The sequence below is a fragment of the Sitophilus oryzae genome, unplaced genomic scaffold, assembly GCF_002938485.1.
Source record: "Sitophilus oryzae breed Bouriz unplaced genomic scaffold, Soryzae_2.0 scaffold_857_pilon_pilon, whole genome shotgun sequence".
In the NCBI taxonomy this organism is placed as follows: Eukaryota; Metazoa; Arthropoda; class Insecta; order Coleoptera; family Curculionidae; genus Sitophilus; species Sitophilus oryzae.
The window spans coordinates 4,462,347-4,485,155 of NW_022147480.1; the positions used below are offsets into that span (position 1 = coordinate 4,462,347).

General features: G+C 33.1%; 1 protein-coding gene across 1 annotated transcript; it reads right to left on the reverse strand.

Moving 5' to 3' along the window:
* Positions 1-468: 468 nt before the first annotated feature.
* Positions 469-18,175, reverse strand: LOC115889852 (zinc finger protein 836-like). The gene is made up of 7 exons (XM_030909928.1): positions 18,121-18,175; positions 17,707-17,916; positions 11,896-12,021; positions 10,479-10,718; positions 2,442-2,687; positions 1,215-1,331; positions 469-671 (listed from the first exon to the last, which is right to left on the reverse strand). Exons 1-7 carry the CDS (start codon positions 18,173-18,175, stop codon positions 469-471), a joined length of 1,197 nt encoding a protein of 398 aa, XP_030765788.1.
* Positions 18,176-22,809: the final 4,634 nt, after the last annotated feature.

The following is a 22,809-nucleotide window of genomic DNA, read 5'->3' on the forward strand; positions in this document are numbered from 1 at the left end:
TCTCTAAAGAGCATGTCCCTTGTCTCTCTAAAAAGATGGTTCAGTCTTCAAACAAAATTCCCAAATTTTTTATTCTAAGAGCTACACAAATATAGTATACACATATTATAAATTTAATATAACGTTGTTTTTGATGTTCTGTCCTAACCTAGATCGATTATCGCTCATTATTATTGAAGTTGTAACACGCTTAAATACAACCACTCAAATAGTGCTACATGGCATACAGAACAAATACAGGATGTTCAAAATTCAAGGGTTTACTGTCGGAAGCAACAACAACAGAAACGTCGAAAAACAACAGATTCGAAGAAGGTCAAATTATGATTAATCTAAACAATTTTTTGTCCAACATTAAAATACTTCTCTTATAATTTCCAATATTCCAATGATCAATTTCGAATCTAGGACATCCAGTACATGCAAGAGGTAAGCCTACTCTCTCTGAAGAGCATGTCCCTTGTCTCTCTAAAAAGATGGTTCAGTCTTCAACATTGAAGAATAGTGCAGTGAATAAGTGTGTCTCTTCAGATTGCTCTTCATATGACTCTTGTATCCACAGCCGGGAAATTTGCAGAAAAATTTCGGTTCCAAACCACAGAACACGTTCACGTGTTTTATGAACGACGGCTTGTTTTTGTATACTTTTCCACATTTGTAACAAGTGTACCCTAAAAAATATTAAACAATAAGGACATTAAATTGCTGCAAATATATTAAGAAAAATAAAAACTTTTAAGTATTGAACTAGGTAACTTTGTAATACATTCTCATTCATAAAAAAAGTTAATCTCTGTCTCTATGTCGAAAAATGAGTTAAGTACAGATTTTGACAGCTTAATTCAACCGCAACTATACCTAGACATTGCTAGAAGACGATCAAAAGCTTTTAATAAAAAGATTAAAGAAGGAATATAATGGTATCCATATATTCATGCTTTAGAGACTGGAATCGACATTATAAACCCCATAATATTTGACAATGATCAAATCATAGGTTTACAATACAATAGAATATCCATAATAATTGTACTAATCACTAACTTTAAAATTCAAACTCTTCTCTATATTTTTTTGATAGAAATGACTTTGGCTTCATTTTTTTTGAACTGGCGGTGATGTTTTAGATATATTATGTCAAATAGGTTATAACATATTGTGTTTAAGCCTCATATGGTTACTCAAAACATATTTTCTAGCAGTCCGAAAGTTACAGTGTGGAACAACACAGGCAAATGGTTTCTGAAGTTGTTTACATTCGTACTTTTCGTGCCTCCATAACGATCTTCTAACACTATATATCTTCGAACAGTATTTACAATCAAACGGACCTAAAAATATGTAAAAAAAACAATAAAGGTTGTGAACTAACAATATAAAATAACTATCCATATTTTAATACTAATTATCCCACTTCTGAACAAAAATTATAATAAAAAATAAAAATAAAATTAAATAAAAGTATTTGTTTTAATTCTCTTTGGACCGAAATCAAATTATTAAATTACAATCTAACAGTCTCATAGAAATAAGTAAACTTGGAGGTTCCTCGATATATAAATACCCAAGTTTTTTTTGTACTTATTACAACATCACATAGACATTATTTTAAAGTATCACTGAAAACCAACACTCAACTAAATTTTAATTTCCTTTAACACTCTAGGTTTACTTATTTTTCTGAGATAATAACCACTAATCATACGCTATAGTTAGAAAAACTACTTAAAAAAATAACAAATATATTATAAATAAAATATATGTGAATTCTTTAACACTAACATATTTCTCAACTTCATTAAAAAAAAAATACTTTTGTTAACATTATTAACTATTAACATTTCAACAATATCAGTTTAATAACAATATTAGTTCAATGAGCCGTCCACACGAATGCAACTTGCTTAAAGCCTAGTTGATACGGTTAAAGGGCAAGTACTTGGATGAAATACACTGCTCACAAAAAAATTTACACAGAACAAATTTATATAGAATTACAAGAAATTTATATAGAAGTCATAAACATGATTAGCTTTTTATGTTTACTTACTGTTAAGTGTAAGTTTTAAGTAAAGCAAAATATGTACATTAGGGTCTCCGTTATTTCTCAAGTTGATTTTATTTCTGCTGCCGCCCTCTGAAATTTTAGTTTATGCTCTAAAAAAAATTTATCCAACGTAAACAAGCTCTTAATTTTTAATTTAAACCGTGCCGGAATCATGATACTTTTATCATTTAAATAACGTGGGATTTTCTGACCTTTTGCAATTGATTTTTTATCTCCAAAGCAAATGAACCTACAGCTTCGACAAAGACATATTCTCCCAGGGGGCGGCAGCAAAAAAAATCAACTTGGGAAATAACAGAAACCCTAATGCACACGTGGACGGCCCATTACACTCTAACTATCATCCTATGTCAGTTCCATGAAGTTTTTATACTAAAAAACGGTTTGGTGTCCAAACTATCCTCATCGTCATCGCCCTTCGACAATAGTGACCCGGAATCTTGTTCCAAATTCAGAAAATGCACCCCCACGTTGGCCCTGTATTTTTTCAAGATCGTGTGCACCGAACTTTTGGAGATGTTCAATTTTGATGCTGCTTTCCTTATTGAGGCTCCGTTATGGACCAGGTCGATCACTTGACCGATAATTTCTTGGTCTGTGGTGATAAAACACCTCCTACCTAAAATACAATTAAAATCTACCATGTGTGTCGTTTTTTTTCGGTCACTGTGTACAGTGTTTAGTGTTATTCACATACCTTAACCATAGAGTTAGTTTCTGTTGTAACATATAGTAATATACATAGATTTCAGAAAAAATAGTAATAAATTAAGCAAGCCATAAACTTAAAAAAATGCTAAATTTACACAGTTTTTGAACAAAGTAGAATAGTATATAATACTTTCTAGTCGTAGTAGTTAAAGAAAAATATGCCACAATATACTAAAATTCATTATTTTAAGGTTGACACTGAAGAAAGCATATTTCTATCACCATGTAAGCATCATCAGGAGATCAATACTATACAGGGTGTTAAAAAAATGCACAGCTAGATTTCATGGAGTGATTTCTCATCAAAAAATATGGAAAACACTTCCTATAAACATTGGGCCTGAAATGCGTGGCTTTAAATATACAATAAAAAAAATGTTAATAAAAATAATATTATAATATTTTTTGGTATGAACTGTAGATATATTCGCTTATCTTATACTAGCGTGTACCCGCGACTTCGTTCGCGTCGAATTAATCATTTGTAATGGTGATGATAAAGCAAAGCAAGAATTTCCATTAACATACAAACTGGATAAAATTTTCTCATATTTATGTCAGCATGAAAAAAAAACAATATGGCGATATTATTATATAACTTGGTAATATTTGAGGGGTAGTTTCATCTCGTTGGAATTTGACTTTCAAAAAACCCGTTTGCCAAAAATAAGTTTTTTACGTCAAACGGTTTAAGCAGAATCGTAGTTAATCAATTACCCAACTTTTTGGAACACCCTGTATGATTTTTAAAAAAAAACAAAATAAATTATGCGTGTCCAAGCGTTTTCCCGAAAGACTAACCGTTTTTTAAATAACAAATATTGTAATATTTGAGGGGCGTTTTCGCCCACTTGGAATTTGAGATTCGAGAAACCCCTCCTTATCGAACCTCTACACCCCACAGTCAATCCGTTTGCCAAAAAACCGCTTTAAACGTCAAACAGTTTAAGCAGAATCGTGATTACTCAATGACCATATTTTATGAAACACCCTGTATAAATTTTTAAAAAATCTTAAAATATGTAAAACAACGAAATAAAATATACGTATTTAATAGTTTTTCCGAAAAACTCACCGGTTTTCAAATAAAAAATATTCTAATATTTGAGGGGTGGTTTCACCCCCTCAGAATTCGAGTTTTGAAAAATGCCTTCTTATCGAAGCTCTACACCCTAAAGTCAATCCGTTTCAATCCGTTAAATCAGCTTTTATCGTCAAGCCCTTTAAGCAGGACCGTGATTAATCAATGACCAGATTTTTCGAAACACCCTGTATACATTTTTAAAACATCTTAAAATATGTAAAAAACAAAATAAAATATACGTGTTTAAGCGTTTTTTTCGGAAACTTGACCGTTTTTTAAATAAAAAATATTTCACCCCTTTGGAACTGAAATTTTGAAAAGTCCCTTCTTATCGAACCTCTACACCCTAGAATCAACCTGTATGCCAAAATTCAGCTTCTTACGTTGAGTGGTTTGAGCAGGATCGTGATTAATCAGTCACTTAAAGATTTTATATATTAGTATAGATAAAAACTCGGGTTCTAAGCTCCATTGAAACTTTGTTTAATAAAACATTAGAGACTGTCGTTCTTGTGGCAATGTGTTGAGTAACCATAAACCGCTCGCGTGAACAAGAAACTTCGAGAGTTGGCAACCCTGGTTGACAGTCGAGTTATTAACCTATGATTGAGAATTGTAATGTCGGAGTATTGATATAAATAAACTTATTTTGTGTTACTAGTTTTTGATTATACTTATAGTTGTTAGATCTTAGAGGTAGCACAGTTCTGATTCTTGGAATATTCACGAGAACAAGCGCAGAAGACTCAAAAACAAGTGACTATTACCAGCTGGCAGCTACATCGACCGTGATTTCAATATGAGACACATTTACTTAGTACCATAAATTATATTTAAAAGTCCAGAACCCCCTACAAGAGTTAAGAATAAAAAACACTTTAATTAAAATTCGAACACATTTTATTAACATAATTGAATTATTCTTTAGTTAAGTAGACTAGATATTTATGTTATTCTCCACACAGAAAAATAACAATAGGTAACTAATATATAAATAATGCTATAAAATTGTTCTCATGCAGAAAACACATCGATTAAATTGAAAAATTGCTAATATAATTTTGTTATAATCGATTTTCCTTCACATAGTAACTAAATTTTTTGAATTCATATTTAAGAAATGAACAAATATCAACACTACATTTTAATTATAAAAATCTTTTAGAACATAAATACAGTATGTTCCCGGATTGTCTTTACAAGAGGAAATTACTCTTTCATTACCTATTGACATTTTAAGAAAAAAAGCATTCTTCATAAATCCGTTTATACTTTTTCAAATTTCCATACCGTTTTAGAAAAAATTGGAAAAACCATGAAAATATAATTGAATTTTTTAACGCGATATGATTTTTAAGTCCCAAAAATCAAAACGCGTTTCTATGATAATACAATTTCATTTTCATTGTTTGACAGATTGTAATTGATAGAATTTTAATTAACGTCATATTTTTTGCTATTTTAAAAAGTTAAAGCACAAAATTTATTTAGTTCAGTGCTACGAAAAGAGTGGCAATAGTTATCGGAAACTGTGATACTTCAACAACGGCAAAATATATGACACTAGCGTGTACCCGCGACTTCGTTCGCGTTGAATTAATCATTTGTAATGGTGATGATAAAGCAAAGCAAGAATTGCCATTAACATACAAACTGGATAAAATTTTCTCACATTTATGTCAGCATGAGAAAAAACAATATGGCGATATTATTATATAACTTGGTAATATTTGAGGGGTAGTTTCATCTCCTTGGAATTTGACTTTCGAAAAATCCATTTGCCAAAAATAAGCTTTTTACGTCCAGCAGTTTAAGCAGAATCGTGGTTAAGAAATTACTCAAATTTTTGGAACACCCTGTACGATTTTTTAAAAAATTTCAAAATATGTAAAAAAACAAAATAAATTATGCGTGTCCAAGCGTTTTCCCGAAAGACTAACCGTTTTTTAAATAACAAATATTGTAATATTTGAGGGGCGTTTTCACCCTCTTGGAATTTAAGATTCGAGAAACCCCCCCTTATCGAACCTCTACACTCCACAGTCAATCTGTTTGGCAAAAATCAGCTTTAAACGTCAAGCAGTTTAAGCAGAATCCTGGTTACTCAATGGTCATATTTTATGAAACACCCTGTATAAATTTTTAAAAAATCTTAAAATATGTAAAACAACAAAATAAAATATACGTGTTTAAGAGGTTTTCCGAAAAACTCACCAGTTTTTAAATAAAAAAAATATTGTAATATTTGAGTTGTGGTTTCACCCCCTTGGAACTGGAATTTCGAAAAATCCCTTCTTATCGAACCTCTACACCCTAGGATCAACATGTATGCCAAAATTGAGCTTCTTACATTGAGTGGTTTGAGCAGGATCGTGATTAATCAGTGAGTCAGTCACTTCAGGATTTTATATTAGTATAGATTAATCAAAATAATAACCATCTATCAAAGAATGAAATCGAAATTAAATTGCCATAGAGCCTTCTGATTTTTAGGACTTGACTAAGCTAGGGTTGCCAACTTTCAAAATAAAAAAATAGAGGACGAGAGGGTAAAAAAGAAGCACACGCTTCAAACATTTTTTGAAACCTCGCCCAAATCTCTAAAATTTACCAAAACGTTATGTAAACGCCATGCGATTGATGGTCTTTCTTAAGGTACATTCAGGCTGAGGGCGTCGAGCGTCGTGTCCGCCCCGTTGAACTCGAATCCCGACGCTCACCGGACGCTAGCGCAACGCCAAACGCGACGCTGTCTGCCTAAACGGTCTAATTTAAGTTAAGTGAATTGATTCCATTTCGACACACGGACGCGACGCAAACGCGACGCTCGACGCTCTCAGCCTGAATGTACCTTTTACTTTTTTAAAAATATTTATACTCAAAATTTGTTAAAATAAAACAAACCATTTTCAACAAAACTTTACATAAAATAGTAAAACGTGTTTATCGCTTCCACAAATTTTTGGATTTGTTCATTTTCTTTTCTGTACAAACGAGTGGGAGTAGCGAAAGACACAGATTTTTATATTTTGAGTTTGGTATGTAAAAAAGACTTTTTCAATACGTCAGAGAAAAGAGAGCAGTGGGATCAAAAAGCGGACTGTCCTCTGGAATAGAGGACGGTTGGCAACCCTACCTTAAGCATATTTTCATGTTTTTTTTTAAGTTTCTCTAAAACAAAAAAAGTATAAACGAGATTAATCATTTTAGAACAAGCAAAAAATTTGAAGAATTAATTTTTAATACAGTTTTCCCTCTTGTAAAGACAATCCTGGGGCATACCTTATATCTACAGGGTCCGGCAATAGTGCGTCGGGTATCTGTAGCTCCTAGAATAAAAAACTTGAGAATTTTGTTTAAGTGCAGACCTAAAGTATGTACCAGGATGTATTTCGGGAAAATATTTTAACTTCTATTGGGTGGCTCAAAAAAGTGTGAGTGGACCTGGATGATTTTTTTAAATGGAACACCCTGTATATTATTGCATTTTTGGCTTCCTTTCAGATCACTTTACATAACCCTAAGATATGAATAAATATATTTCGATAGTTTCAGAGATATTAAAAAATAAATCAAAAATATATATTTTTCAGCCCTTCTTAAAAAAATTTAATTAAAAATACAAAAACTGTCCTGAAATCAAAACTATATTAGGTATTTACATTAGATGGTCTGTTCTCACTTTGCTATAAATATGATAATCGTAAATCATACAGGATGTTCAATATTCTACGCCAAACTTTCTAAAATATAAAATATTTTTTTCTTTGTTTTTTTTTAAATGGAACACCCTGTTTATTATTTTTTTATTAGATGGAGAGTAAAAAAATGAACATTTTTTGTATTTAGAGTATTTCAAAATTCTTAACGATTTCGCAAATACACGCAGTTATTATTTCATATGGCGCTTTCAATGGTAAAATATCAGAGAAAAATCATTGGTTGGCTTTGATAAAAATTTACTGTGGAAAATGCCATATGAAATATAAAACCGCAAATATCTGCGAAACCGTTCAAAATTTTGAAATACTCTAAATACAAAAAATGTTCATTTTTAATTCTCCGTCTATTGAAAAATAATATACAGGGTGTTCCATTTAAAAAACGAAGAAAAATTATTTTATATTTTAGTAAGTTTGGCGTAGAATTTGAACATCCTGTATAATTTAAGATTTTCATATTTATAGCAAAGTAAGAACAGACCATCTAATGTAAATACCTAATGTAGTTTTGATTTCAGAAAAGTTCTTGTATTTTTAATAATTTTTTTTCAGAAGGGCTGAAAAATATATATTTTGATTTATTTTTAATAATATCTCTGAAACTATCGAAATATATTCATTCATATCTGAGGGTTATGTAACGTGATCTGAAAGGAAGCCAAAATGCAATAATATACAGGGTGTTCCATTTAAAAAAAATCATCCAGGTCCACTCACACTTTTTTGAGCCACCCTATAGAAGTTAAAATATTTTCCTGAAATACATCCTGGTACATACTTTAGGTTTGCACTTAAACAAAATTCTCAAGTTTTTTATTCTAGGAGCTACAGATGCCCGACGCACTATTGCCGGACCCTGTATATAAATAAGATATAAAAATGTCACTATCATAGGTGGTATTTCTTAAGGTAATAAATATTTTGTCTTTGGTTCTCATTTACTATAAACTTAATTAAAACTGTTAAAAAAAGTAATAAACAAATTAAAGCCTTCTGTGATTGATTTATCCTTTGGTTTAAGTAAACGTAAAAATAAACATATTTTTGGTAAAATTCAAAATTAGGTAAAAAATACAATTTCTCGAGTTGAAAATTAGTAATAACTAATTTCAAAATTTGAATTGAGAAACTATAAAACAGCTTAGTTTTACATTAAATGCCCCATCAGGTTGATATTATTATTTACGCAGTCACATGACGTTTCATTTGATTGTAATGACAAACATTACAAAAAAAAATGATATAATTGCCACTAATTACAACTACAAACAATCTTGATATCCACGTAGTCTTATTCCTTGTAATGCGTGTACTCGCAAATGTGATTTAAATCTGTCTTTTCTGTGAAATGTCCTGTTGCAACAGGGGCAAGAAAACTTGGGTGACATGCCGCATTCATGATGAACATGTCTACTTAGTGACGTTTGATTTTTATAGGCCCTTCCACAGCGAATACACGTGAAGCAATGTAATGCTTTGTAGCCTAAAACAATTTATAAGTCAACTCGTGAAAAACTCTAACTAAGTAATTAAGATATTGTAACGTTGTATTTGGTTAAAATGCAACAAAGTAAAAACAATTCTAAATAGAGTAATGAAGTTACCTACCTACTTGATCATAAATGTTTTGATCGTATAGTATTATAAAATAATAAATACATATTTAATAATGAAGCCAATTAAAAAAAAATAAAATGAGTTTTTTCCCAGCATCATCACCAAAAAATGTTTCGTCTAAATTTGTACTCTTTAAACCTTTTGTATTAACAACATCATTTACATAGAGAAACATAGAGTCTCTTTTGATCAAAAAAATCTTAAATCACACTCAAAAAATTCTTTATTCCAAAAATATAAAAATACATTTTGTCAGGTATACGTAAATATGAGTCTTCTGAGGTCAGTCAAGGCACCTTCTTGGCTCTAAGACACTTAACTAATCTAAGTCTACCTTAATTCTATAAAATAAATAGTAAAACAAATCACACACTTAAGAATATAAAGGACAAATTATTCATGTATCGTATCTTTTAAATAAGTACCATTAAAAATTGTATAATTATGAAAATTTTAGGACTTTGTCTAAAATTTAAATTATTTTTAACAGTAACTGAATTTTAGAAAAATTATCCTTCATTATGTAGAAATAATAATATATTATTTGGTTTATTGTAGCTATATAATAAAATTTTTGCAGTTTTAGATAAAAGTTTCAATAAAAACAAAAGTTTCAATAAAAACTGTACATTTTTGTGAAAAAAAATCAGCTAAAAAAATATGGTAACTAAAATTGTTTTAACCAAATAATTTTTACGAACCAGTCTTGGAGAAAACAGATAAAAAGTACTTAATTGAATAAAATAACACTAAAAGCTAAGCAAAAATAAATTAAAGGAGAAAAACCTAAAACTAACAAAAGTACAAAATTGGAAAAATAAATAAATAAGAATACAATCCGATTACATGGTAATCACGTCGAATTATGGGCTGTATTTAAAAATGTATTCATTAGTTTTTGGTATAGAACACAATATATGTATATGACCAAACTTGATATATTTAAGGTCCAAATTTTTCACACATTAGCAAAAAAAAATCATAATAATTTACAAAAATTTTAAAATAAATATTTTAAAATCTCTGACAAATATTTTCGAGTCCTTTTACACAGTTTTTGTGAAATAGATTCAACAAAGGTATGCGTTAGATAATAAATAAGCTTACAAAAATAAACAGATCAAGAAAGAAAAAATATAGCAAAAAAACTACAAAAAAATAAATAAAAAAAGCAGACATCACATGGAAACCATGTCAAAAGCATGTGCTTTCTTCAAGTGATGTATCCATTTTCCTTTGGTATGGAACATATGGTCACATTTGAAACATTTAATACCCTTTTCCACTCCCAAGCATATTTTCTCGTGGTTTTCCATGAGGTATTTCCTTTTGAAAAGCTTCTTGCACAGCTTGCAAGGGAATCCATAACGATTTTCTTTGGATAAATGCATTTCGAGGTAGTGTCTCTGGACATGGTCCTTTCTTTTGAACTGTTTTCCACAAACTGGGCATTGATTCCCTTCGAAAATTACATTGCGAAAAATCTCAGAGAGCTGCGGATATTCCGTTTTGATTACTAAAATACCAACAATACAGTAATTTATTGAAAATCAGGAAGTAATAAATAATAAAACACGATTTTATACCCTACCTACTTTATCTATTCCTAAAGTTGCAAATCTAACAAAACTTTTCTAACATTTCAACTAAATTACCAAACAATTATCTATAATATTCACTTGATCTAACACACTTTATAGACTGTTAAAGATAGTAACTAAACAAAAAACATTAACTCTTTCTTCCTTATTTATATTTAAATCCGTTTGCCTAATACGTAAGCATGTATTAGAGAAGAAAAGAACGCGGAGCAAGATCGTTATCTACCTACCCCACGCTCAGAGCTAGTTAAAAGTTCATATTATACAACTCGAAAAATGCACAATCACCTGCCATTTGAAATCAAATCCATAACATCATTTTCTTCATTTCGCAAAGCATTGAAATCTTATTTATATACTAGGCAAGGCTTTCTACGCCGTAAATAACTTATATTTTTTATAATCGAATTTGATCTTGTAAATACTGGTCTAATATTTGCTATTACTATATTTACTATAAACTTACTAAACATTTTTGAATATTATTTTTATTTTTTTATTCTTTGACATTGTAAACATTTATAAATGTTTATTTTAAACAATAAGACTGATAATGTAATTTGTATACTTGTTTTGTATTCTCTTTTGTTTGTTTACTTTATCTTTGTCTACAAATTGTAAAATTTTTTGACAATAAAGGCATATATTTATTTAAAAAAAAAACATTTAAAAATCAAAAATTATAGTTATTTCCGGTGAAACAGGAAGTGACCGAAAACAATTGAATACGTCAACCACTTCTAATTTATTTCATATACTAACATACCAAATCTCGTTTTTTTATCTGAAGAAATAAAAAAGTTATAGAGGTTAAGACGCACCCGGTATATGTATCTGGTTAAAATATCAACCATATAGAAAACAAAAATTGTTATAATACATTTTTATTTGCAATAAAACCTTCAAAAAAATACAAACATATTTCGAAAACACAAACGTATCATACGATTTTAATACGAACTACTGTGATTTACAGAATATGAAATGGTGCAAAGCATTCCAAACATAGAGCCACATCACATTTTTGGCACATCATTTGTGATCGTTTGCTTTTCTTTGAAGTACTACAATGAGCACATCTTCTGCTCGTACCTTTTATAGGTAGATGTTGACCCACATCGATCTTTCGCATGGCATGATCAACATTTACTGTGCGCCCATCAATTTTTTTTAATTTCTTTGGGGTCGTAGGAGGTCTACTCCAAAATAAGCCCATATCTGTAAATAAAATTTTGTTTTTTAAGATACCCGCATCCTATGAACGAAAATATACATATAATATGTTAACGACTTTAGAAAATATCATCCAAGCCGTAAATTTGGTGCACTAAAACTGTGGTGGAAATAAACGTCACAGATAGAAAATACTTAGACGACAATTATTACCTATTAAGTTTCATTCCACAAAAGTATACTTTCTCCGCTATTGTTTAATATATATAGCGAATCAATTTTTCTGGAGGCCTTGACTAGTAGAAAGGAGGGCATCACTATTAATGGGCAGGTCTTAAATAATATGCGGTTCGCGGACGATACCGTCCTTATAGCAGACAACGTGGAGAGTCTGCAAACACTTCTACAAAGACTAACCAACACGTGTAGAGTCTATGGCCTGAAAATGAACCCTAAAAAACTAAATTTATGATAATCACTAAGAGAGAAGATGTCCAAGCCAATGTTCTAATAGATGATACACCTATGGAGAGAGAACAAAAATACAAATATCTAGGCAGTTGGTTGACCGAAAACTTGGATCAATCAGCAGAAATAAAAGCTCGAATAGAAATAGCCAGAGCAGCCTTTGTAAAACTCAAAAAATGTCTCTGCAGTGGAGACAACAACTTAAAGCTTAGATTAAGAATGCTAAGGGGTTACATATTTGCAACTCTACTCTATGGTTCAGAGGCTTGGACACTTAAAAAGGCCGAAATGGAGAAGCTTGAGGTATTCGAATGATGCTGTTATCGGCGTATGCTGAGGATTGCATGGACTGACAAGGTTACAAATGTAGAACTGCGACGCAGAATTCAGAAGGACGAAGAGGTGATTAACACTCTTAAAAAGAGAAAAATTGAGTACTTTGAACACATAATGAGAGGACCTAAATATGCCCTGCTGCAGAACATAATAGAAGGAAAGATAAAGGGCAGAAGGAGCCAAGGAAGAAGAAGAACATCATGGCTCAAGAATTTGAGAGAATGGTTTGGAATGGCTTCAAACCAGTTATTCAGAGCAGCCGTTAACAAAGTTAGAATTGCCATGATGATTTCCAACCTCCATTAGGAGATGGACCCCGAAGAAGAAGAAGCTTCATTCAGAACCTCCCAATTAGTGTAATAAATTAGTGGTTTCAATTAGCGTAGAAGTTTGGTCACCTATTCTCAATGTAAGCATTCATAACGTCATAATTAGTCGTAGTAAATTTCAATTAGTCGAAAAAGTTAACAAACTTTTGACTTTTCCACGATTATACTTCAAATTTGCGAGGAATGTAATTTTGGCCTTTGATTATCTTCCGTCAAGAAAAATTTTGGTTAGAAATCAAAAGTTTATTGTTTTATAAGCTAAAGATGGCTACACACACTACTGCAAGCTTGACGAGCATGCATGAACAATCTTTTTGTACAAGCAAACTGTAGCGTCTGTAGGGAAAATTTGCGCAAGCATTTTAATTGAGCAAGCCCCTTGATGATTGATTGAATTTGAATCATGCAAGCTTGGACAAGCCATGCTTACGCAAGCGAAACGGTACGTGTGTACCACATGTATTCAGCTTGTACAAACAATTAGTTCAGTCTGTGATCGTAAATGACATGTACCTCCCATCGCCATCATGTCTAGTGATCTGAAAAGGAGCAGTTCAGGATTATTGGAAGATTTTATTCGCGCATACGAAAATCAGCAGTGTCTTTGGAGAATTAAATCACCAGAATATCATGATAGGGTGAAGAAGGATGCAGCATACAACATTTTACTTAATAAGTATAGATTAATTGACAGCCTGCGCAACTGTTTACTTGGTTAAATCAAAGTGGTCGATTTAGCGACCATCAAACTATAAAGGGTTAATACCTAAGTAGAACTCAAGAACCTGCAAGAGTGCATTCATAACTTGTAGCATTGTAGCACCTGTAGCATTCCTACACTCGAAGAAATGTCTCAGACCTTACGACCGAGATAAATCAAAAATTTTCGGAAGTAATTACCAAAGTGCATCAAAATTACCGATAATTTTTCATGAAAGCATGTTGTAAATTTGGTGCACTAAAACTGTGGTGGAAATAAACGTCACAGATAGAAAATACTTAGACGACAATTATTACCTATTAAGTTTCATTCCACAAAAGTATACTTTCTCCGCTATTGTTTAATATATATAGCGAATCAATTTTTCTGGAGGCCTTGACTAGTAGAAAGGAGGGCATCACTATTAATGGGCAGGTCTTAAATAATATGCGGTTCGCGGACGATACCGTCCTTATAGCAGACAACGTGGAGAGTATGCAAACACTTCTACAAAGACTAACCAACACGTGTAGAGTCTATGGCCTGAAAATGAACCCTAAAAAACTAAATTTATGATAATCACTAAGAGAGAAGATGTCCAAGCCAATCTTCTAATAGATGATACACCTATGGAGAGAGAACAAAAATACAAATATCTAGGCAGTTGGTTGACCGAAAACTTGGATCAATCAGCAGAAATAAAAGCTCGAATAGAAATAGCCAGAGCAGCCTTTGTAAAACTCAAAAAATGTCTCTGCAGTGGAGACAACAACTTAAAGCTTAGATTAAGAATGCTAAGGGGTTACATATTTGCAACTCTACTCTATGGTTCAGAGGCTTGGACACTTAAAAAGGCCGAAATGGAGAAGCTTGAGGCATTCGAAGGATGGTGTTATCGGCGTATGCTGAGGATTGCATGGACTGACAAGGTTACAAATGTAGAACTGCGACGCAGAATTCAGAAGAGGACGAAGAGGTGATTAACACTCTTAAAAAGGGAAAAATCGAGTACTTTGAACACATAATGAGAGGACCTAAATATGCCCTGCTGCAGAACATAATAGAAGGAAAGATAAAGGGCAGAATGGCTTCAAACCAGTTATTCAGAGCAGCCGTTAACAAAGTTAGAATTGCCATGATGATTTCCAACCTCCATTAGGAGATGGACCCCGAAGAAGAAGAAGCTTCATTCAGAACCTCCCAATTAGTGTAATAAATTAGTGGTTTCAATTAGCGTAGAAGTTTGGTCACCTATTCTCAATGTAAGCATTCATAACGTCATAATTAGTCGTAGTAAATTTCAATTAGTCGAAAAAGTTAACAAACTTTTGACTTTTCGACGATTATACTTCAAATTTGCGAGGAATGTAATTTTGGCCTTTGATTATCTTCCGTCAAGAAAAATTTTGGTTAGAAATCAAAATTTATTGTTTTATAAGCTAATAAGCTTTTATAGCTAAAGGTGGCTACACACACTACTGCAGGCTTGACGAGCATGCATGAACAATCTTTTTGTACAAGCAAACTGTAGCGTCTGTAGGGAAAATTTGCGCAAGCATTTTAATTGAGCAAGCCCCTTGGTGATTGATTGAATTTGAATCATGCAAGCTTGGACAAGCCATGCTTACGCAAGCGAAACGGTACGTGTGTACCACATGTATTCAGCTTGTACAAACAATTAGTTCAGTCTGTGATCGTAAATGACATGTACGTCCCGTCGCCATCATGTCTAGCGATCTGAAAAGGAGCAGTTCAGGATTATTGGAAGATTTTATTCGCGCATACGAAAAACAGCAGTATCTTTGGCGAATTAAATCACCAGAATATCATGATAGAGTGAAGAAGGATGCAGCATACAACATTTTACTTAATAAGTATAGATTAATTGACAGCCAAGCCGATAAGGATGCCATTATTAAAGAGATAAATGCCTTCAGGATTCCTTCTTCTTTTTCGCGGAATTCCTTCTTTTTCTTCGGACTTGTTCAAGCATGCATGTACCGTGTGGCGGCGAAGGTAAATTATGCATGGCTTGTACAAAAAGATTGTTCATGCATACTTGTCAAGCTTGCAGTAGTGTGTGTAGCCACCTTAAATATTATGCTTTCTCTATGGATACAACAGACTACCGCAAGCTGTTGCTAGGATATTTTATTAATTTTAATTGTGTTTTTTAGACATTGTGAATGATCGTAAACTAAAAAGTATAAAGTGTAATTGAAACCACTAATTGGAAGGTTCTGAATGAAGCTTTACTTTTATTTTATTTTGTAGCTTGAGTGGGCATTTTTATGTAATATTTTTGTATTACAAGGATAAATACTAAATATTTTATAAATAGTATCGCCTACCCACCAGAAGAGAACATTCTGAGAAGAGAAACCTGGACACCAGAAGAGAAACCTGGACACTTAAAATGGACAGCAGGTCGCACAACGCTCAATGGAACGAAATATGTTGAGAATAACCAAGAGAGACCGTAAAAGGATAGAGTGGATACGACAAAAGACCCAGGTAATAGATGTCATCCACAGAATCAAATGTCTCAAGTGGAAATGGACAGGATACCTGGCAAGAAGGACGGACATCAGATGGACCACAAAAATTATAGCATGGTACCCACGAGGAATCAAGGGACCTAGAGCAAGACCAAACTCGAGATGGGATCATGATATTAGAAAATTGGCAAGGATAACTTGCGTCCGCATAGCCAACAATAGACAGCCAATGAGCCCAACTACAGTATCTAAATATGTGAGGGAGGCTACACCATAATTGGAAATGGTTGAATAAGCTGAAAATGATGATGATGAATATGGCCTACATACAGTAAACACGGGAAAAAATACAGCTAAAAACAATGACAAAATGATACACAACGGACTCAGTGTCACCAATGCTTTCTGGTCGAATATTCAACCACTTACGTAAAATTTTCGCGTTAATTCGGCGAACGTATAGATATGGTTGATTAAATGGCCAAGACGCGCATAGAAATAAGCATAGCAGACAAACTGGGCGATAATACACTTCTGCGCAACTGTTTACTTGGTTAAATCAAAGTGGTCGATTTAGCGACCATCAAACTATAAAGGGTTAATACCTAAGTAGAACTCAAGAACCTGCAAGAGTGCATTCATAACTTGTAGCATTGTAGCACCTGTAGCAATCCTACACTCGAAGAAATGTCTCAGACCTTACGACCGAGATAAATCAAAAATTTTCGGAAGTAATTACCCAGGTGCATCAAAATTACCGATAATTTTTCATGAAAGCATGTTGTCTATTGGCTCTTCCAAAATATGAATATAAACGAATGCTGTTTTTTATTAACCACATGCTTAAATGAAAAATTATCAGGTTAATTTTGATGCACGAGAAACATAAAACGATTTCATGTTTTTTAAATAAAAAACATGAAAATACAAGTGAAAATACATAGATTATTAAAAAACATTTATTTGAACATATTAAAAAAAGTATATTTAAAATTGAAGCTATAAAATGAAACAGAACTTATAATATTAGAAATTAAAAATTGCATGAAGAATTGCAGTGAAAAACACAGTTATAAAAATTATTATGTTTAGATTGCGTTGCGGTACTTGAAGATGCAGAATTAAAAAAAAATCTTTTTTCTATAAATTTTTTGAATAGCCTTACTGGAGATATATCCGGTTAACCTCTATATTTATGACCAGCCATTTTGACGGAGCACAAGGTTTATCTCCTCCTTGAGTGGTTTTATCGAATATCGAGTTGTATTCAATGCGACTGGTGGGTTATACTATATTATATCAATAGCATCTTTAAAATAGGAAACAAAACATTTTCCTCCCCCTCCTCCTCGCCATGCCAATTCGTAGGATAATGCAAAAAATATTTTTTTTTGCAAACCATCGGGACATTCTTCATTACAATATCGTACCATTAATTTGAATTCTTGGTATTTGAATGCCTTAGAGCTTTCTTTTCTTTTTAGAGGGTCCATCTGCAATTCCTTCCTTTTGGCACTTTTTGCCTCCGGGGATATTTTCAGTTCGGTGTTAGTAAACGGATTAAATTTAATATTATATTCTTTTTGGTATTTTTCCATTAATAGCTTGGCTGTTACATTCCAAATAGTTTATACCGTAAAACCCTTATAGTCTTGGCCGTTTTTCCTTTTCATATTAAATGCCCAATCGGTCAAAATATTGGCCAGTGCCGAGATTGAGATGTTCGCATCCAAAATTTTGTTTCTATCTTTTATAAAGTCCATAAACTGTTTCCATACATACTGGTGATTAATTATAGTGTTTTTCGGCTTACTTTCGGCAACTTTTTCTTCAATTGCACTTAAAGAATCGTTTCCAAATAGAGACATTTTTAGAATACCTATTAACAATAATTTACGTCTAAGTAACAAATAGACCAAGAGCTGGCTACATAAAAAACCTTATCATCGTTACATGGCTAATTTTTTGTGTGAAGTATCCTTTTGTGTAGCCATTGTGAAATAGTCATGTCTGCCAGCGCGATCCCGGGGCTTAAAGCGGGAGCGGCCAATCGAAAGGGTGAAATTTTGACACTAAAAATATTATAAGGTACACGAGTTATAATTGCCAAATAGCTTTTATTTATTATTAGGAAACGTGTAAAATTGTTGACAGACATTTTTCTCGTGGCTGAAATGCCGGCAGACGACGCGAAAAAGGCATAGAATTTTGACAAAAGAAAATCATCGCATACATGCATGTCGGTTGGTGGAATGTCATGTTTATTGTTAATTAATTTAAAAAGTATATATATTAAATATTTCAAATGGCCCTGGAAGGAGAAAGTGGAGGAATTAAGATTAACGGAGTTCCAATTAACAATATAAGATATGCAGATGATACGGCAATACTAGCACGAACTATAGAGGATCTCCAGCAAATAATAAATAAGATAGGGGACATGGGAAATAATTTCGGTCTTAAAATCAACGCTGCCAAGACCAAACTTATGGTAATAGGACGCCAGCCTACAATCAACACCGCAATGACCGTGGATGGAAATATTATAGAGCGAGTTCCACGATTTAAATATCTGGGTGCCATGATCAATGAACGATGGGACTGCGATGAGGAAGTTAAACTTAGAACGAATTATGCAAAGTCAACATTTTTTAAACTTAAAAACTTCCTATTAGCACGCAGTCTCCCGCTAACACTTAGACTACGGGTAGTGAAATGCTACATATGGCCCATCTTACTATACGGCGCAGAAACCTGGTCACTCAAGGCTAGAACCCTGAACCGCATCGAGGCTTTCGAAATGTGGACTCTCCGGAGACTCTTACGTGTGCCATGGACCGCACATGCAACCAACGAAGAAGTTTTAAGAACTGCAGGCTATGAACGAGAAATGCTTAATATAGTTAAAGAAAGGAAAGTTTCATACCTCGGCCATATCCTTAGAGGAGACAAATATTACATTCCTAAGCTGATTCTACAAGGAAAAATAGAGGGACGGCGAGACCCAGGAAGAAAACAACATTCCTGGCTAAGAAACATACGGGATTGGTCATCAGCGACGCAGCCACCATATTTCGAAGAGCCGAAAACGGCACTCTACACATTGTATGAAGAGTACAGACAATCGCCAACGTGCGGCTAAGCACAAGGCACAGGAAGAAGAAGAATTTAAAAAGCCGTATGCAAAAGGGCAGGCAAAAAAATCGTTATTGAAATAATAAAAAAATATATATTTATAATATAATCGTATATTATATGATTTATCTATACTTGAATGGATGAGACGGCCAGCGTTCCCTGAATAAAGCGCTAGAGTAATATCGCGCTTTTGATAACTGTCTGCAGCCGATTGAGCCACGATCTTTTTGTCTGCCCTTTTGCATACGGCTTTTAAAATAAATAAATATGACATTTCACCAATCGGCATGCAAATATGCCATAATTTTTTTCATTCTTCAAATTTCATTTTTTAATAATGTTTAACATTTCATGCCTCTTTCGCGTTGTCTGTCGGAATTTTAGCGAGTAGAAAAATGTCTGCCAACAATTTTCCACGTTTCTTAATAATAAATAAAAGCTATTTTCGCAATTATAACTCATGTATCTTATAATATTTTTAGTGTCAAGATTTCACCCTTTCGATTGGCCTTTCGATATACCTTATACATGATACTGAAATATTTGGATTTATTAAAAGAAATATATATTATTAAAATTCATTTTTTATTTTTGACACGACAAAGAATTGCAGTTTTATAAAATAAAAATTATGCGCCTTTCGGATTTTTTAAAAATGTTAGAGATTACTAGATATTTCGTAATAAACATGTAGCTGCTATATTAAAAATATTTTGTGGTGTGTTGTTGCATAATCGACTAATTTCCAAGCATCGAATGGACGAAGGAAGGAAGCGAAGAGACGAAGTAACGCGAGGAAGTAAGGCGAGGAAGTAACGGGAGGAAGGGACGAAAGAGCGAAGTGTGAGTATGGGGCTTAAATGATAAGTTATGAGTCTAAATAAAAATAAAAAAGTCTATTATACTTATTTTCCCAGTCATAAATATTTGACATTTATTAAAGCGAATCATTTTATTAATGGACATAATAGTCTGGCACGTTCCAAGTGGAGGAAAGGCAGTCTGGCTTTACTCACTTTAAGCCCCGGTATCGCGCTGGCAGATATGACTATTTCATAATGTAATAATTTTTTATGTAGCCAACTCTTTGACTAAAATGTGTCATTGTCACCAGACATTCTGCGAGAAATTTTCGCCGGGCAATTTTGGATTTTAACGGGCAATTTTCGCCGAAAATTACCCACTTCATATGGGATTTTTTGCACATGCGTGAAATATTCATTGATATGAGCAAGAACAATCTACGGATTGTCACGGAATTTTTAGCAGTACACTGTCTCCTCAATGAACAGCTCAGTAGATTGAAGCTAAGACGGCGAATGCAGAATGCTTAAATTGTTTATAAATTGAAAATAAGTTTCTTGCAGTTTATAGGTATATAATAAAATTATATAAGCGTTTCTTGCCTTGAACTGCTAATAAAGAAATTAATTCCACGCTGTGTTCGTCATAATGTGGATCAACCTGCTCTCACTACCGGTTTCGGGGCCCTACCCCATCATCAGGTGAGCTTGGGTATTTCCACAAAACGACGAGCACAGCGCAGAGTATATAAATACGACTTGTCGTAAAGTAGCGGTAAGATATTAAGTCCCGCATCGCGAGATAGCGGCCTGCGTGCAATGGTAGTACTTTCGTACCACCGAGGCACAACTATCGATAGTAAATAAAGGCTTTTTTCGGCTAGCCCAAAATATATACCATTGCACGCAGGCCGCTATCTCGCGATGCGGGACTTAATATCTTACCGCTACTTTACGACAAGTCGTATTTATATACTCTGCGCTGTGCTCGTCGTTTTGTGGAAATACCCAAGCTCACCTGATGATGGGGTAGGGCCCCGAAACCGGTAGTGAGAGCAGGTTGATCCACATTATGACGAACACAGCGTGGAATTAATTTCTATATTAGCAGTTCAAGGCAAGAAACTCTTATATAATTTTATTGTTTATAAAATAACAATCAATTTTAATAGTTAACCTGTTTTATTTTTTATTTAGTCAAAATCTACAAATTCTTAAAATTTGAGTATATATTTTCAGATTTTACTTACTACAAATTACACACATAAACCTAATAATAAAATAAATTAAAAAAAACGTTTATTGTAAATGTAATTATTAATAATTTTATCTTCTTAAAAAAATAAAAGAAGCCGTAATTTTGCAATAATTTTCTTGACTTAATTTAGATCTTATTTATTATGTCTTTTATTGCTAGTCCCTATCAAATTATCAGGAATAACGGAGATGTTATGCCTGCAGAATAGGTGTTGTTTGACGTTGTGTTTCCTGTAAGCACTAAAATTGCAATTTTTAAAGTTACAGAAGAACTTTTTTTCTCCACAGTCGTATCGCTGGTGCATGTATAGAGATTCTCTTCTTCCATAGGCCTTTCCACACTTTGAACACCTCCAGTTACCTAAAAGTATCAATGTTACAATGTTGATCATCTAACGAAATGTAACAAAGCCGTGTTATTTACACGGTCTATGACTCAAGAACGGCTGGATCGATTTTAATGGTCTCTGATTTGTTGAATTCGCCTCCGTGCCAAATATAGTCCGAGAAAATAGGCCTTTAAGAATATATTACGCTGTACTTTCGGGTTGCTCACAGGGGTCGGGTAAAGCGGTTGTGTGGCCGAAGGAAATATACTATATATATTTCCTTCGGCCACGATTATCCCGATCCTGTCGTGTTAATTATGCTCCAGAAGAGAGCTGTTCGATATTCACTGGGACTAAACAGCAGAACTCATTGCCAGGACTTTTTTAGAAAATTAAAAATATTAACTCTTCTTTCCTCATTTATATTTGTGAATCCGTTTGCCTAATACGTAAGCATGTATCAGCTTCTCAAGAAAGGCCATCTCACACTTATCCACTCAGGAACACGGAGCAAGATCTTTATCTACCTACCCCACGCTCAGAGTTAGTTAAAAGTTCAATATTATACAACTCGAAAAAAATGCACAATCACCTGCCATTTGAAATCAAATCCATAATATCATTTTCTTCATTACGCTCTACAACATTTTCACTCCTTTATTTCACTCCTTCTCGGGGGTAAATTTAAAAAAATCTTTTACAATTTGTTTTTAGATCTTTCAACGTAACTTATATCAAAACTTCAAGTTTTTACCAAAACCTCGTATTTTAAGACCTATTTTCTTGGACTAATAGCAGAATATCTATTAAAATATCTCAAAAATTGAATGAAAACAAAATTATACAGAAACCTGGTCACTCAAGGCTAGAACCCTGAACCGCATCGAGGCTTTCGAAATGTGGACTCTCCGGAGACTCTTACGTGTGCCATGGACCGCACATGCAACCAACGAAGAAGTTTTAAGAACTGCAGGC

Coding starts and splice junctions, on each gene's coding strand:
- LOC115889852 (XM_030909928.1), bottom strand. CDS start 18,175: ATGTCTCTATTTGGAAACGATTCTTTAAGTGCAATTGAAGAAAAAGTT. Junction 12,022..17,706: donor TAATGAAGAATGTCCCGATG/GTTTGCAAAAAA, acceptor TTTTATTTACAG/ATATGGGCTTATTTTGGAGT. Junction 672..1,214: donor TGCCTGTGTTGTTCCACACT/GTAACTTTCGGA, acceptor AATATTTTTTAG/GGTACACTTGTTACAAATGT.